At 39.9% G+C, this 14,768-nt stretch overlaps 1 protein-coding gene across 1 annotated transcript in view; it reads right to left on the minus strand.

Moving 5' to 3' along the window:
• Positions 1–14,768, minus strand: part of rab22a (RAB22A, member RAS oncogene family) — a 65,246-nt gene that overhangs the window by 27,331 nt on the left and 23,147 nt on the right. Inside the window, exons 2-3 of the mRNA XM_043710085.1 lie at positions 7,863–7,942; positions 7,689–7,770 (exon numbers count right to left, since the gene is read on the minus strand). Coding sequence (XP_043566020.1) covers positions 7,689–7,770; positions 7,863–7,942 — 162 coding nt within the window. The remainder of the gene's footprint in view (positions 1–7,688; positions 7,771–7,862; positions 7,943–14,768) is intronic.

Here is a 14,768-nt window from a genome sequence, read left to right on the forward strand (position 1 = left end):
GTTTATTTGGAAGTATTAGCTTTCGGAGCGCTGCTCCTTCATCAGGTAGCTGTGGAGCAGGATCATATAACATCGAATTTACAGCAAAAGGTAACATTGTCCTGCAACTGAACTAATTTCTTGAACAAACCCAGATTGGTGTGAAATCTTTAATCTTTTAGAAGGGTTGTAGATTTCCATTCAATAATATGTAAATCCCAGAGCTTCTTTTAACTCACATTCTCGAGAATACCTTAAGGTTTCATTAAAAAAAAGTGACATCTCACAGTTAAGAGCATGGGACTGGGATGCCATAGCAGTTACAGACACGTGGCTCAGAGATGGACGTTACTGGAAGCGTAATGTTCAAAGATACAAATGCAGTAGAAAGGATAGAAAGTGGATGGTGGTAAGAGAGAAGGAGAGTGGCGTTTTTGATAAAGGAATGCATTACTGCTGTACACAGGGAGGATATTTTAGGGAACATATCCAGGAAAATTATTTGGGGGGAACTAAGAAATAAGAAAGGAATAATCACGTAATTTGGAAATTGCGAATATATTTACCAGAACATTTCAGTTATCTGTAAGAATAATAGCGTGGTTATGGTAGGGGACCTTAATTTTCCAAACATAGACTGGGACTGCCATAGTGTTAAGGGTTCAGGCGGAGAGGACTTTGCTAAGTGTGCACAAGAATATTGTGTGCTTCAGTATGTTAATATTCCTACTACAGAAAATGTAGAGGAATTTGACCTACTGGGGGGAAATAACGCAGGGCAGGTGACTGAAATGTCAGAGGGGGAGCAATTTGCGGCCAACTAACAATTCTGTTCGTTTTTGATGGAAAAGGGTAGACCAGATCGAAAAGTTGTAGTTCTAAATTTCTTTACTCAGCGAGTCGTGAGTTCGTGGAATGCCCTGCCAGTAGCAGTGGTGGACTCTCCCTCTTTATGGGCATTTAAACGGGCATTGGATAGGCATATGGAGGATAGTGGGCTAGTATAGGTTAGGTGGGCTTGGATCGGCGCAACATCGAGGGCCAAAGGGCCTGCACTGCGCTGTATTTTTTCTATGTTCTATTTCTAGGTCAGCATTAGCAGCTACACAGCATTAGAAAACTTCAAAAGGGTGCTTCCTGCAATAATCAACTTCTGAAGAAAAATTCACAATATATTGAGACATTGATCATGTATATATAATGAGCCAATTTTTGGCAGCAAAAACCATTCTTTTGCATTTTTTAGTATTAATGCACAAGATGTGGGCACGGCCCATTCCTAATTATCCAGAGGCAGTTAAGAGTCAACCACATTGCTGTGGTCTGGAGTCATATGTAGGCCAGAGCAGATTAAGGATAGCAGACTTCCTTCCCTGAAGAATTTTGGTGAACCAGGTGAATTTTTCCAACAATCAACCATGATTTCATGATCATCATTAGACCTTTAATTCCAGATTGTTATTATTTCAAATTCCACCACCTGCCATGGGAGGGTGCGAACCCAGAAACATTACCTGGCTCTCTGGATTAACAGCCTAGCAATAATGCCATTGCCTCCCATATACGTGGCTAAGTTGACTAGGAGAAAGTGAGAACTGCAGATGCTGGAGATCAGAGTTGAGTGTGTATGCTGGAAAAGCACAGTAGGGGAGGCAGCATCAACGTTTTGGGCATTCCTGATAAAGGGCTTATGCCCAAAATGTTGATTCTCTGGCTCCTCAGATGCTGCCTGACCTGCTGTGCTTTTCCAGCACCACACACTCATTTCTAAGTTGATCAATACTGCAGAAAAAGGTCGTTTTTCTACTTGACAGAGAACAATACAGGTTAAAAATGTTGAAAACCCCTGGAAAGCTAAGAAAATAGCTTGGAGATACTAAAGAACTGGACCTGAAGAGTGGGCATGAGGGAGGCATGTGTTGATGATGAAATTTGTGCTGAAGAAACAAAAAGGCAAAAAGCTGTTAAACAAAAGCAAATTGTTGGACAAACTCAGCCAGTCTAGCAGCATCTGTCAAGAGGAAGCAGAGTCAACATTGTATGAAAAAATCCAAATCACACAAGTACAAAAGTACAGATCACAGTAAAAATGTATAAATGTCACCATACAAGGATCTAGGTACAGAATCTTAAGGACAAGGCAGAAACAAAAAAACATTAAACATTGCAGTAATTGTAGTATAGCATAAAACATACAAAACAAGGTTAAAAGTTAGACATTGCAGACCTTCTTAGGTTTAAGTAGAAACAAAATAAAGCTGAAAGTTCAAGCATGACAGTCTTCAGTGCTTAGTCATGGTAGGACCACATGAGACTGGCCTGCACTGAGTTTGAAGGCCGGGAGAAGGAAAAAACAGAAGGAAAAAACAGGAGGGAAAAAAAACCCAAAAGGAAACAGGAGTTCAGTGACCCTTCTTCAAAGGCAAAAGGTGTTGTTAAACTGAAATCCTAACTTACCTTTGGGAATAAAGGACTGCATGCTGTTGATCAGTGTAGGTACATCGTGCCATATTCGTCCAGGTATCTTTTTGTTGTATTGACCAATAGAAGTGAAATGCATTTTTTAAAAAAAATTGAAGCATCTTTCTTGACTATTCATTCATGTATAATTTGCATTGGTTCTGACTTATATTAAGATTACAGAAATAAATTATTCAGTTTACAATGTCCTTGTTTGGAGATCATTCAGTAAGTTTGGTTCTTTTGGATTACAGGTTTTCCCTCTGGATGCTTACAGAGCAAAGTGAATGTGGCATGGAGAATGATGGACAAACATAGGTTCTCCAACAAATCAAAATTAAGCAGAAAGCTGCTATCAAGCTAAAGTTCATGGAAGTATCAAATAACTGCTGCAGTCAAGGAAGTTAGTGTTCAGGAAAACCAGGTTCAGGGTGCTTGGGGAATATTTGTACATGACAACGACCTGGGAAATAATGGAAGATGTTGGATTATTTAGAAATTCTCCTGACTGAGAAGTGTTTTACCATGGGATTTCTTAGAAACTGAAGTCAACAGTTTAACAATAAAATGCTCAAGGAGAAACAAAGGATTGCAGATGCTGGAGATCTCAGTCAAAAAGTGTGGTGCCGGAAAAGCACAGCCGGTCAGACAGTATCTGAGGAGCAGGAGAGTCAACGGTTCGGGCATAAGCCCGTTCTCGATGAAGGGCTGATGCTCGAAACGTCTATTCTCCTGCTCCTCGGAAGCTGCCTGACCTGTTGGACTTAAATAAAATGCTCAAGAGACACAGCAAGTTTGGCAGCATGTAAGAACAGAAAAATAGTGTTAATGTTCAATCCAAAGACACTGTTGGAACTTTTTTTAAAATTAATTTGTGTTGTCAGCTACCTCGTTTTTACAGGGAAAAAGAAGGACTTGAGAAATTGCAAATCAAAGATTTTAAAAGGACACAAGAGATTGGGTTTACTGTCTTAATTAATGAAAAATCTGGCTTTGAGAAAATTCAGTGGCGGGGGGGCAGCTACCCACGCCATACAGAGTTCAGTTCTAAAGATCCAGAAGTCAGTCTTTAAAGGCACCCAATGAGCTGCATGACTACCTCTCTCCCCCAATGTTTCTGGGAATTTTACAGAGTTTCCAAATACTAATATTTCTGTCTTCCTACTAAAACTTGAAATAAGGAACTGAAATCAATTTTTTAGATTCAAATTTAAGTTGGTTGGGATCAGAACTGGACACCACATTTGAGCTTATTTTTCCTCAGTGTCCTTTCTGCAGTTGTTTCACAATTCAGCAAAAATTTATTAGAATTAGGTTTTATCATACATACTCCAGTACAGAAATACAGGAGTACAGTGAAAAGTTTATAATGTTGCCTGTCATGGCACCATCTTAGGTAAAAAGTACCTTGGTGCAGATCTTGGGAGAGAAATGTAATACAAGTTTTTTTTCTTCCTTACAGTATAAAGTTAGAAATAAGACATCATTAAAAGGATAAACATTACAGCCAGATAAACAGATTATAGACCATTACATTGCAGTAGATCAACACAGGGGCTTCCAAACGGTCTGACCAGCTTTGCATGCCACTGACAACCCGCACCAGACTCTAGTCCGACGACTGTCCAGGCTCCGCTCCATGCCTCCAGCCCGCTTCACTCTGGCTCTCAGATGCACCATTTCACGCCTCCAGCTCAAATTCAAGTTCATTAGTATCAGACCTGGACATCTTCCATCAATCTGCAGCTGTTTAGCGTCATTGACAGGAAATTCAGCAAATTTCAACCATTGTTTCCTGACCCTGGCCCATAGGATCTGTTTTTCTTCTTTCTTTGAAAATGAACACCCTGACAAGGATGTCATTTTTGCGTTGCGAGAGTGCATCCTTTTGTGGGATTAAGTGAATATAATTTTAGCATCGAGCAATGATCTGGAATTAACTGGAGTTTGCCACTTGCTTTAAAAATAAAATTTTATTCACAATAAAGGAATTAATTTTACATCATTAAGAAGCCACCTGTTGGAGAAGTCTTTTTTGTTGCTAACTCAATCAACATATTTACATCAGTGGTGTAATTAGCATTAGTAATAGGGTTTGTCCTTCATTGCATTGCTCCCAGCAGAGTTGTAACAAGGGGGAGGAGGAATTTGCCTTGAAGATGCCCAATACCAAATAGACCATTTGAATGGGTTCTTCCATATATGTGACATGTGGTATCCGAACTCTCAGAAGTAGAATTCAACAATAATTTTCAATCTTCCTTTAAATTTAAAATGACAACACACAAGGAAAGCATTAATTTCCTGAACATCAGTGTACACGTATGTACCAAGTATTTTCCCCAAATAACTGACAACTCTACACATTAAAAAGCTATCACACAAAAAACACTTTCCAACTCAAGGTTACAACTAATGCATTTCGAAAGCCCAAAAGGTGGAAGATTTTAACCACAGGTATAGGTAAAGTCAGTGCACCTCAGGTCACAATCTCAGATTTAAGTTTAGCAATTAACAGCATTCATTACAACAGAATTCACTAAATTTTCTGCACATACAGCAGTTCCTGAATACAGGCAGCTTAAGGTGCAGATTTCATGTTCATTTACAATGATTTGATTATGGCAGTGATTACTAGTTTTCTTGGCTATTAGTTAGCTGAGTATTCCTGCAATGGTCAGGTTAAAACTACTGATCATCTTCTTTGCAACGTCCTCTCTCTCTCTTTCCCATCACTCACCTTGTAGTCTCCCTCACTTATCTTACATCAACGAACCAACAAGGCAACCAATGTCAAGCCAGTCTAAGTCAAGTGCTCTTGTTACTGCCTCTGCCCATACACATTTTATTGTGTGACCAGAATGCACTTTGGTCTCTGAGGCAGTTCTCAACTAATCATAGTCAGGAAACAAAATCTAATTAGCAATTACAGGAGCCTTTTCTTATGCATTGTTATTTCTGCACCCAATAAAAATCATCAACTTTTCATCCATTACGGTCCTTCAGTGATATCAGACATTATAGCAACTTTTCTCTACATGTATGCAGACACCCAGATCTGGTCTCCTCACTTTCCCCCAATCTGTGAGATATCTAGTAGTGGATTTAAAACAAAACTCTTTCACAGGACATTTGTTTTGGTGGCTGGGCCACCATTTATTGGACATTGAGAGATATTAGGAGAAAGTGAGGACTGCAGATGCTAGATATCAGAGTCGAGTGTAGTGCTGGAAAAGCACAGCAGGTCAGGCAGCATCCGAGGAGCAGAAGAATTGACATTTTGGGCATAAGCGCTTCATCAGGAACGAGGCTTGTGGGTTGAGCCCGAGAAATAAATGGTAGGGGGGTGGTGGGGCAGGTGTCTGGGAAAACGATAGGTAGATGAAGGTGAGGGAGAAGGTGATAGGTCAGGGAGGGACAGTGATGGATGGGTCTGGAGGGCAGTGCCGACTTGGAGGCTTGGGACTGGGATACTAAGGGTGTGTGTGTGTGCGGAAAAGGAGGAGCTGTTGAAATCCACATTTAACCCATGTGGTTGCAGGGTCCCAAGGCGGATTATGAGGTGATCCTCCTCCAGGTGTCACATGCTAACGGTTGGGTGGTGGAGGCGGTCCAGGACCTGCATGTCCTTGACAGAGTGGGAGGGGGAATTGAAGTGTTTAACTACGGGACAGTGGGGTTAGTGAGTGTGAGTGTCCCAGAGATGTTCTCAGACGATCCGCAAGAAGGCATATTGTCTCCCCGATGTAGAGGTACGCCTTGGGGAGAGAAGACTCCTTCTTGCGGATCATTTCAGAGAAGATCTCTGGGACATCTGCACCCACCAATCCCACTGCCCCGTGGCTGAATGCTTCAACTCCCCCTCAATCATGACATACAGGTCCTGAGCCGCCTCCACCGTCAAACCGTTACCACCAGACGCCTGGAGGAGGAATGTCTCATTCCGCCATGGGACCCTGCAACCGCACAGGATAAACGTGGATTTCGACAGCTTCCTCGTTTCCCCTTCTCCCCCCACCACATTCTCCCAGTCACAAGCCTCTAACTTGGCACCGCCCTCCAGACCCATCCATCACTGCCCCCTCTGACCTATCACCTTCTCCCTCACCTTCATCCACCTATCACTTTCCCAACTACCTCCCCCCAACCCCACACCCCTCCCATTTATCTTTCAGCCCTGATCCACAAGCCGCATTCCTGATAAAGGGCTTATGCCCAAAACATGGATTCTCCTGCTCCTCGAACGCTGCCTGATCTGCTGTGCTTTTCTAGAACCACACTATCGACATTGAAAGATATTCAAGAGTTCAAATGCTCTGTTGACCTGCAAGAACCTGGATATTCCAAGGCTAGGATGGGATGTCTCTGTTCTACAGATAGAATGTAAGTGAATTCCCACTGTCATCCCCTGCCATTCAGGGCCATTTGCATTATCACCACCTATTCATACGTCAGTTGGAACACTGCAGTTGAAATTCTGACCGTACCCTACAGTTACAAAAAAATACGATTCACACCAGACCTGGCCATTAAGGGATGATTTGCATTACATTGCTTCTGGAGATGATGTGGTCACTGCATTGTGCCTTGAATGGCATGTGACTGTGGGGGATGCCTGAGGGTTGTCTTGTGGGCATTACTCACTGATGTAAAGATTTTGTATAAAGGAAGGTCCGTTTCCTTTGTTCAGAGAACTTCCCTGGACATGCTTCACAAGCATGGTGAAGAGTGTTCAGGGTTTCTCAAAGATTGCATTGTAATGTGCTTAATAAATTTTGCTTGTTAACAGAAGCTGGTGTTGCAGTTGCATCAAGTGTGTAAGAATCTCAGACAAAAAGAACATAACAATTGCCAAGCATCAAGTGTGGGGGAGTAGGGAGCATTAAATGCTTACATTTCATTTGTGCTTACTATTTCATATGTTTTCTTGAGTTTAAAATGAAAGATAGCCAGATTTGTAGCTACATCCTACCTTTCATCAACTCATGACATCGCAAAGCTTTTTATTGCCAATTAACTACTTTTGAAGTGCAGTCACTGAAATGTAAGAAACTTAAAGCTATTTTCAAAAATCCCTAATCCTGCTGTAATTTACGCAAACAATCGAGGGATAAATGAATGCTCATTCATTGGACTCAAAACTTTGCCCCAATGTTCCCGAGTTAAGGAAAATAGTTACAATTAATTCCCTCAAAATGTGTCTCTTGCACACATACTTCCAGGAATCAAGCTGCATTTTATCCACTTACCCTCTCCTGACCAGCTGTGTCCCAGATCAGAAACTTGTGCAACTCACTTTGATACTGTACTGTCTTTGTCATAAAGGATGCCCTGAATACAGACCAGAAAACAAATTAAACACTCAAGTAGGACAGTTAACATTTTCAAATGTATACCTTAAATAAAATCTTTGTTCTACTCACCCTATTGTAGGATTGATGTTTGGGTCAAAACTGTCTTCCACAAACCTCCAAACAATGCTGGATTTACCAACCCCCGTGTCCTAGATATACACGAAAGGGAAAAAAAAGTCAGTTTACATCCTTTCAGTGGTCCTTGTTCAGGTGAGTAAAAAGGGATGCAAAATCAAAAAGATGATGATTTCAAATCAAATCATTACAAATAAGTTCAATCCATCTTTTGGAAAGAAGTACAAAATTTAAATTTTACAAGTAATTTTCAGGGCCAGGAAGATGGCAGCAATGGGCCCACATAAAATTTATGGTGCAATAGAGTTTCTTGCTATGCCACTGCAGAAGCCAGTGAATGGTGAACTATATTGGGGTTGTATAGATTTATATACAACCTAGATCAGACTTGCCTGAAGGAAATTAGCAAACCAGCTGACAATCTGACTTCCTAGACTTTGCAAACTAAATTATTCAAAAAACTTACATGGTGGGACCTCTACCTGAACGAGACCCTGGGATCAGCCAAGAAGCTTGCACAAAAACAACTGAATTACAGTGGTTCAAGGAGGCAGCTGATTATTCCCTTCTGGGGTAACTGGGAAGCAGAACAAAAACTTGTCCAACCTGTGATACCAATAAAGCAAAGTTATAAAATACTGGAATCAAGCATTTACAAACTATTTAGGCAACAGAACCAGTCACTGGCTCACCAGTAAAACTGCACTGTATTTGACTGGGTCTCTTTCACACCTACCAGCAAAATTAAATTTAAACTTACTGTGCAAACTACCAATTTTCATCACTCCCAAAGAAGTAACAAATACTGATGTGATGCTACATAACCAGTGAGTTCACCAGTACCTTATCTAAACAATCAATTTGCAATCTTAAGTCATTGATTTAATCACAAAGGATGCAACAGCTGAATTTCTCACCTTGTCAGTATCTAATACTGGGGCTGTCAGGCTGTACCTTTTGTAATATGAACTTCTTCCAACCTCCACCTACTACTGCAATGTACCATGTCCAATATTTTCATAAGCTAAACATGTTTGAATAAAATGAAACAAGCAACTCTTTTAAAGCCCCGTTCTTCTGGATGGTTTACAGCAGTTTCCAAAAGATTCATTTCAATCCCCCAGGACAATTTTGAATAAACAGATTTGCTAAACCTACAATGTTTAAAGCACATTCTGAACTAATAGGATTTTGCTTTCGTTCATCAACAGAAAGCCCTTTGTGCTGCCCATTAAGATGAGTAATCAGACCATATCTAATGGTGCTTCCACCCACAAATACCCAAGTCATCACACAGTAATCCAACAGTTTACATTCTAACATTGATAATTTTTAAAAATATTGTCTTAGATTCATACAACTCATGTCTAAAGGAACAATTATCACAGGTCAAAAAAGATCAGTTTCTACAAGACACCCACACATGCTGAACAACTACACTTCAATTAATCTGCAGATATCACGTAAAACCCTACTACATCTAGAAAAAAAAAACACACAGGTTTATGACACCGGAAAGGTAGAGTGATATCTAAACCATCAGGTTCCAAGAAGTAGCAACATCACATGCTTGAAGGTTGTGAAGAGATTGCACACAAACTTCTGAAGCATATACTTAACCATTAAAGCCAAAAGGAGCCAAAGCACCATGCAAGTAAACAGGATGCATCAGGATGAAACTTATTTATGTGTGGGACAAAGGTACCTTATTGCCCATCCCTTATTGCCAGAGGACAGTTAAGAATCACATTGCTGAAACATGCCACAACCACACGCAGGCGAGACCAGATAAGGTTGGCAGTTTCCTTCCCGGAAAGGGCATTCGTGAACCAGATGGGTTTTTCTGATAAATTGACAATGGCTTCATGCTCATCATTAGACTCTCAAATTCATATTTTTATAGAATTGAAGCATTTGAACCCAGGTTCCCAGATTAACAGTCCACTGTTAATACTTTTAAGCCATCACCTCTTTAGAAAATTAGGTTTGTTCACAAAACACAATTCAAGATAACATATTGTACTGCTAATAAGTAAAAACACTGACAATTGTACCAAAAGACATACAGGAAGGTTTCCTAGTCTCTTGCTTTACAATGCAAGATGTTTGCCTTACAAAACATTGCCTTAGTCACTCACCTCAACTCTGGAGTTCAGTCATTTAATCCATGTTTGAATAGGAGCCAAGTGAGCATCGTTGAGCAGGTTATGGCTCTTAAGCAGCACTTTTACAACACTGTCAAACTGCTACACCACTGAAATCATGAGGGACAGACTGATGGGACAGTGATCCAAATTTGTCCTGTTTCTCGTGGTCATGCCATTTTTGGTTCATTTCATATTGTTGGGTACATGCCAATTTTGCAACTGTGCTGCAACAATTTGGGTAGGAGTATGCCTAACTTTAGAGCTGAAATCTTCAATTTTATTGCCAAATTTTTCTCAGGACCTTTGCAGCATTTTGTACCTCAGTACAGCTGAATACACTATGCTTTAGATAAGACAACGGCAGAAATATCAATCAATCAACTTCAGCGCCTTGGACCTTCAGGAGCAAATTCTGATATTGCTCAGAACATTGACAATACTACCTTATTTTTAGCAGGGAGGACTACACAATATAGCCATCCAGCAACTGGATTTAAATCTGCCCTGAAGAATCAAAGACTTGTCACAGTTCCTGGTCACTAACTTCTAAAATAATTTAATAAAGCACTACTGGCACAACACCAACCCAGAAGGTTTTTTTTATCTGAATACTTTCTAGCCACTAAAATAGGTACAGTTAACTAATCCATAAACACAGATACTACTGTACTGGGATTTCAATTGACCATGTACCATTTTTTAAAACTTGCAAAGTTTCCTTGCCAAGTATTCAATTTTTCATCTGTACTCTAGTTATCCTGAATCAGCAGATCCTCTTATTTTAGAATATTTAGTCCTCTTGAACTCGAGTACCATAACTAAATTGTGCAGAATATTTTGAATGATAGTCTGACGACTCATCACTATTGCCTAGTTGCTCCCCTCATACCAACTTAGTCATACACAGGGTGGATGATTTTCTCAACAATTCTGTCTAACTTGACATTTATATGCAAGATGTTGATCGTTTCTTTAAAGTGTTGTGTTAACAAAGATGTCCTTTGATGTTTCATGAGTAAAAATCAGACAAAATTGAAATTATTAGGGGTCACAAAAAGCTCGGTTAGAGGTATAAGTTAAAAGGCGGCCTTGTTGCGAGAACGTAAGAGATGTCGGGGAAGTAAGGGCTTCGCCATTGAAGGCATAGCCACGACCATTGGTATGATGAAAAGAACCCAGATTTGGTAGCAGACAATTGAGAGATGATTGTCAGACAAGTACAGGTTACAAGAATATGGAGGGGCAGGATCATGAAGGGATCTGCAAACACAGTTGCAAAATAAGTTGTAAGTGTTGGTGGACTGGAAGACAAATTCATAGCAAGCAAAAAGGATGCTGAGTGAGTGGGACATAAATTAATTTCACACAGGAAGGTGGAAGGCCAGCTAAGAACCAGAACCATACAAAATCAGAGTCTCTGCTTCCTCAAATTGTAATTATAAATACCAATTCTTCTTGCAACATTTGGAAAGAGAAATCAAATCCCCTTGCTTCATCATGTGCACCAATATCTGGAACTAACTTGTGAATGTTGCTTTCTAATTTTCTGAACAACCTCCAAAACACTTACAGCCTTTTTTAAATACGGTAACCAATACATGCTCAACAGTGCTCTATATAAATGAAGCACAAGCTTGCTATTTTTGTATCTGACTCCAGTTGCGATAAGTGCTAAGATTCCTATTTTTTTGTTCTTACCTTGCCTGTTTTAACTGCATACTAATTTTGAGACTCATGCACTAGGACAGATTCCTCTGCATCTCAGAGCTTTGGCATGGTCTTCACTTTGTGTAATACACTTTACTGTTCCTCCTGCCAAAACAGATAACCTACTTATATTCCCACATTACATGGTTTGTCAAATTGATCTATATATATTTTCTAGCTCCCTCACGTCCGATAAATTACTTTCCTACCGGTCATGTCCTCAGCAAATTTGGTAATAATACCTTCCATCCTCTCATTCCTGATGATTTTATTCAAATTATGATTTCACAGTTTGTTTAACTTTTGTGTAAAACACAATTACATAGAACTGTCTTCAATAGTTAAAGATCAGGTTATAAAACATGCAAAGTTTCCTTGCCAAGTATTCAATTTTTCACCAGGTTATAGCCCAACAGGTTTATGTGGAAGTACAGTACTAACTTTTGGAGTGCTGCTTCTTGGTCTGGTAGGCTAGTGGAAGTGAAGGCTGGAAAAATTACAACATTTAAAAGGTATCTGGATGGGTATTGAATAGGAAAGGGTGAGGGATACGAGCCACATGCGAGCAAATGAGAGGACATTAATTTAAGATATCTGGTTGGCATGGACGTGTTGGACCGAAGGGTCTGTTTCTGTACTGTACATCTCTGACTAGAACTTTGTGCTAGATTATGAATTTCAATCTGCAGAATAACGTTTTAGAAACCTTTTAATTATCCAAATAAGAATTTCTTAAAATTTCTTAATATAATACTACTGAACTAAAATGCCCTCAACACAAGTATATGAAGCTGAGTGCTTGCTTACAATTTTTAATGCAATTTTACTTGCTTTAATCATAGATCGGCAGACACAGACAAAGGCATTCTACATAGTCAATCAACTGCTCAGTGTTTTGATGCCAAAGAAAAACCATGCTCAGAAGATAGCAAGATTAAAAAAAGCCTCATCTTTTTTGCTATTTTAATTAGTTTGCCCTCAGTTACAAACTTTAATTTCCTGTATTTACTTCTCATTTCATTTCCCCAGTTCAAAAACTAGACACAAGTTTGTGACCTTAAGTGCTTTTTATTAATAAAACAAAATTCTATGAATAGCTCCCCCACATTTTGTTTTTGAAAAGTGTCAGAACTATTTGAATCTGGCACGCTTGAAATATTCAATTCCTGCATTTATTGAGTTACTCACAATTTAACACAGATTGCATTATAATTTTTTAAGATTAAAATGGGGTCCCCACATATAAAAATAGATGAAACCCTCTGCTTGGCCAACACAGTGTCGTTATGCTTTCCATCACATTGAGAAACTCAATTTCCCTTATCCTGCCTTGTAATATATTGTTTGCATCTTCCTGCCTAAGTTGTGAAGTGCACGGTAATGTGCAAAACATAAGATGGACAAAGCAGCAATACACTCCAGGTTTCCAGCCTTGGCTGATTTCAGATAAATTAGCATTAACAGTGCATCGGGCAAGAAAAATGAGTGAAGGTTCATGCTCCATCTTTACCCAGTAGCTCTTGCCGCAAGCATGAGGGTGATTGCCAGAGCAGAAGTCTGGCTGTGATTCACCACCTACCTTGGCAATCAAATAGAAAACCTTTGGGTAAGTAACCATTATGGAACAGGGGCAAGACAGCCAAAGGAGGGGAACAGATATGTTTCAAATATAGTAAAATACAGCTTCCAGTAAAATTTATTGCTCCAAACAAATCTTCAGAATCCAAAAAAAAACATGTGGACTCACGCAAGATAGGACAGCAGTGTATTATTATGCTGTTTAAAAAAAGGTTAAAATAAACGCTGAGGATTAGAATTCTTCACCACTGTGGATATTCATAATAATCAATGACTATAAGGATTACATTACCCAGTCAGTTGTCAAAGTAGAATTAAATGAATTTTACATCTATTAGTTAAAGAATAAAACAGCACAGGAACAGGCCCTTCAGCTCTCCAAACCTGCAAGGATACATTTTACTGTTCCATACTACAACTTCTTCACTTACAGGATCCGTATCCCTCCATTCTCTTCCAAGTCATGTATTTGTCCATGAATTCTGCTATTCTGTCTGCTTCCACCACCCTTTGTGTGAAAAACTTCTCACACCTCTTCTCAACTCCCCCACTGCACCTTGAACCTGTGCCTCCTAGTAATTGACCCCTCCACCCTGGGAAAAAGCCTCGTACTTTCCACTCTATCCATACCACTCACAAATCTTATAAGGTCATCCCACAACCTCCTGTGTTCCAGGGAAAACAACCCCAGTCTGGCCAATCTTTCTTCATAGCTAAAATTCCCCCATACCAGGCAACATCCTGGTAAACCTTTCTGTATCCTCTCCAAAGCAACCACAACCTTTTGGTAGTGTGGTGACCAAAACTGTACACAAGTTAAGTTTTTGCTTTACACAATGTTGAAGGTTTCCTGAAAGTAAATGGCCATTTCCTCAAAGTAATTTACTTGGTAATCCCTCTTTACCAATTTTCCTGCCAATATCATGAAAACTGCGTACATTTAAACAAGCATGAAATAATCCAAACTAACAAACGGATTAACCAGCTTTTCAAAGTGACTAGCAGCATCAACAGTATTCCCTATTTTTACTCTGCTTATACAAGGCTGACTCAGAAAACAACATAGAAAGAGGCCTTTCAGCTTAGCATGTTTTCACCAGCAATCTGCAATTGTGCTCGTCCCACTCCCTGCCCTTTCCACTTAATCCCACCAATCAGTTTTGGAAGTTACAATTTTCCCCTAACAGTCTCAGGAAGTGCATTCCACATGCCCTGAACATTGCAAAAAAGGAGGTTTGGAGGTCTTGCCATCCCATTCCCTGTCCTCAGCCAAAGCAAAACACTCAGGAACACTGTATAGTTTTACCTCCATCTTTATTCCAGGCTTTGGAGGGAGACAGAATGATCGCCCACGTGCACAGGGACATGAGTTCACAGTCTTCTCTGGAATACCGGTTTCTTAATTAATTATAGTCATTTTACATGGAGGAGCATCCAGATAAGGCAACATACATATTAATTGGGTGGC

Source organism: Chiloscyllium plagiosum, chromosome 20, assembly GCF_004010195.1.
Source record: "Chiloscyllium plagiosum isolate BGI_BamShark_2017 chromosome 20, ASM401019v2, whole genome shotgun sequence".
Classification (NCBI taxonomy): domain Eukaryota; kingdom Metazoa; phylum Chordata; class Chondrichthyes; order Orectolobiformes; family Hemiscylliidae; genus Chiloscyllium; species Chiloscyllium plagiosum.